At 49.4% G+C, this 1,757-nt stretch overlaps 1 protein-coding gene across 1 annotated transcript in view; it reads left to right on the plus strand.

Moving 5' to 3' along the window:
* Positions 1 to 1,757, plus strand: part of TMEM33 (transmembrane protein 33) — a 10,908-nt gene that overhangs the window by 353 nt on the left and 8,798 nt on the right. The window contains 2 exon segments of the mRNA XM_025211411.1: positions 6 to 29; positions 1,580 to 1,674. Of these exon segments, the coding sequence (XP_025067196.1) occupies positions 6 to 29; positions 1,580 to 1,674 (119 nt within the window).

The raw sequence follows: 1,757 nt of genomic DNA on the forward strand, positions 1-1,757 counted from the left end.
TGCAGGGCGGCGCCGGCGGCGGAGCCGTGGTAAGGACTCCGCCCCCGGGGGTGGGGGGTGTAGCATCCCCTCCCCTCCTCTCCGTGGGCCACCTGGGGCCTCGGGCCGGGGCAGTGTCCGCCCAGCACCTCGCACCGCTCCTGAGGCGCGGGGCAGGCCCCGGCCCCGGCGCGAGGAGCTGTCATGAGCCGGCGAGAGAAGCCGCGTGCCCTGCTGCCCCCGGGCACCCACCACACGTGCCCGTTCCCACGTGCAGCGCCCGCTTCAAAACCGGGCTCGGCAGCGCAGCTGGGCGATGTGAGCAGGGGATCAGCCAAGCCTGCCCCCATCTCCTCTGCCTCAGACCCTGGTTGAGAATTGCTGCTGTACCCCGGTAGCAGCATGTCTCTTGCTAGAAACGTCCCACCTGTCTGCACCTGCTGGTCAGTGAGTCCTGACTGTTTTGGCAAGTGCCCTTGTAGGAGGACTTTAAAATCTGAACTAATGCAATGCGATGGTATATCTTGTGTTGGCAGTTTCGGTGGGCAAACGCAGGAACAAACTGGTGGCATGAAGAGGCTTGTAACCTGGCTTCTAAATCATTACCCCATGGTTCATCACTTCAGTTCTGTCCTGGCGGCTTGATTGGTTTTTTTTGTTTGTTTTTTTAAGTCCTTAAAAACAAATCTGTGCGGAGAGGAATACTTACGCAAACTTCATAGTAAGGGCTGGGAGCCTTTCCAGCATGGTCACCCAGACATTCCTCTGGCATGGAACAGGCTTTATTTGTTACCTGTTTACAGCCCCTGTGACACAAGGAGTGGAAAGGATTGTGCCTAAAACACAAACTGTGACCTCTAAGTTCTGTCCTTTTGAATAGATCCTAGGAGACTGTTGCTGCTGGTATAAGTTAAATCAACCCAAACTGGCTCCTAAAATGGAAAGGGGCAGTTTAATGCCTATAAGACCAGCCACATACTGCAGGACTGTATCAACAAAGAACAGACCTCAGTCCCACAGTCAAACCCTCTGAAACAGATCTTGCATCCATAGACTGGCTTGTGTTCTTTGTGGAGCAGGGTGGGGAAGAAAATCTAGTGAGAGACTCTCTAGCAGGGGACAAATAAAGTGGATGTGGCTTGCAACCCTTTGATGCAGTCAGGTAGTACTCTTTTGGTACAGTTACTAGGGGGTTCCAAAGTGTGGCCTGCAAGCCCCTTTTGATATGACCTGCCACCCAGGATGGCCCCTTTGACACGGCCTTTCAAGGGCACAATTTTGCCATGATCCTACATAGGGATCCCAACGTATTTGGCCCTGATATACAGAGGGGGCCTCCAGATGCACACTGCTTCCTAAATATGGGTTTCTGTTCTAGTTAAACTATTCTTTGATGGACAGAGAGATTTTTCACATTTAATACCATAGTGCTGAGGAGCGGCTAAGGACTAGGACATATCATGCTAGGAGTTTGTATAAACACAGAACAAAACAATGGTCCTTACTGTATGTTTGTTGCAAATAAGGTGGGGAATATTTTGGGATTGTTGTTACAGATATTTTTGTTACTAACTACATGTGTGTTTTATCTTTGATTTAGCAATTTCTTATGACCAACAAGTTAGACACAGCAATGTGGATTTCCCGTTTGTTCACAGTTTACTGTTCAGCTTTATTTGTCTTGCCTCTCCTGGGGTACGTATTATATTTTTTTTTAGTTATGCTAGGGTGTTACAAAACCAATTGAACTTCACATAAAAGTTCACTTTCACAAATAA

The sequence above is a fragment of the Alligator sinensis genome, unplaced genomic scaffold (assembly GCF_000455745.1).
Source record: "Alligator sinensis unplaced genomic scaffold, ASM45574v1 scaffold58_2, whole genome shotgun sequence".
NCBI lineage: Eukaryota > Metazoa > Chordata > Crocodylia > Alligatoridae > Alligator > Alligator sinensis.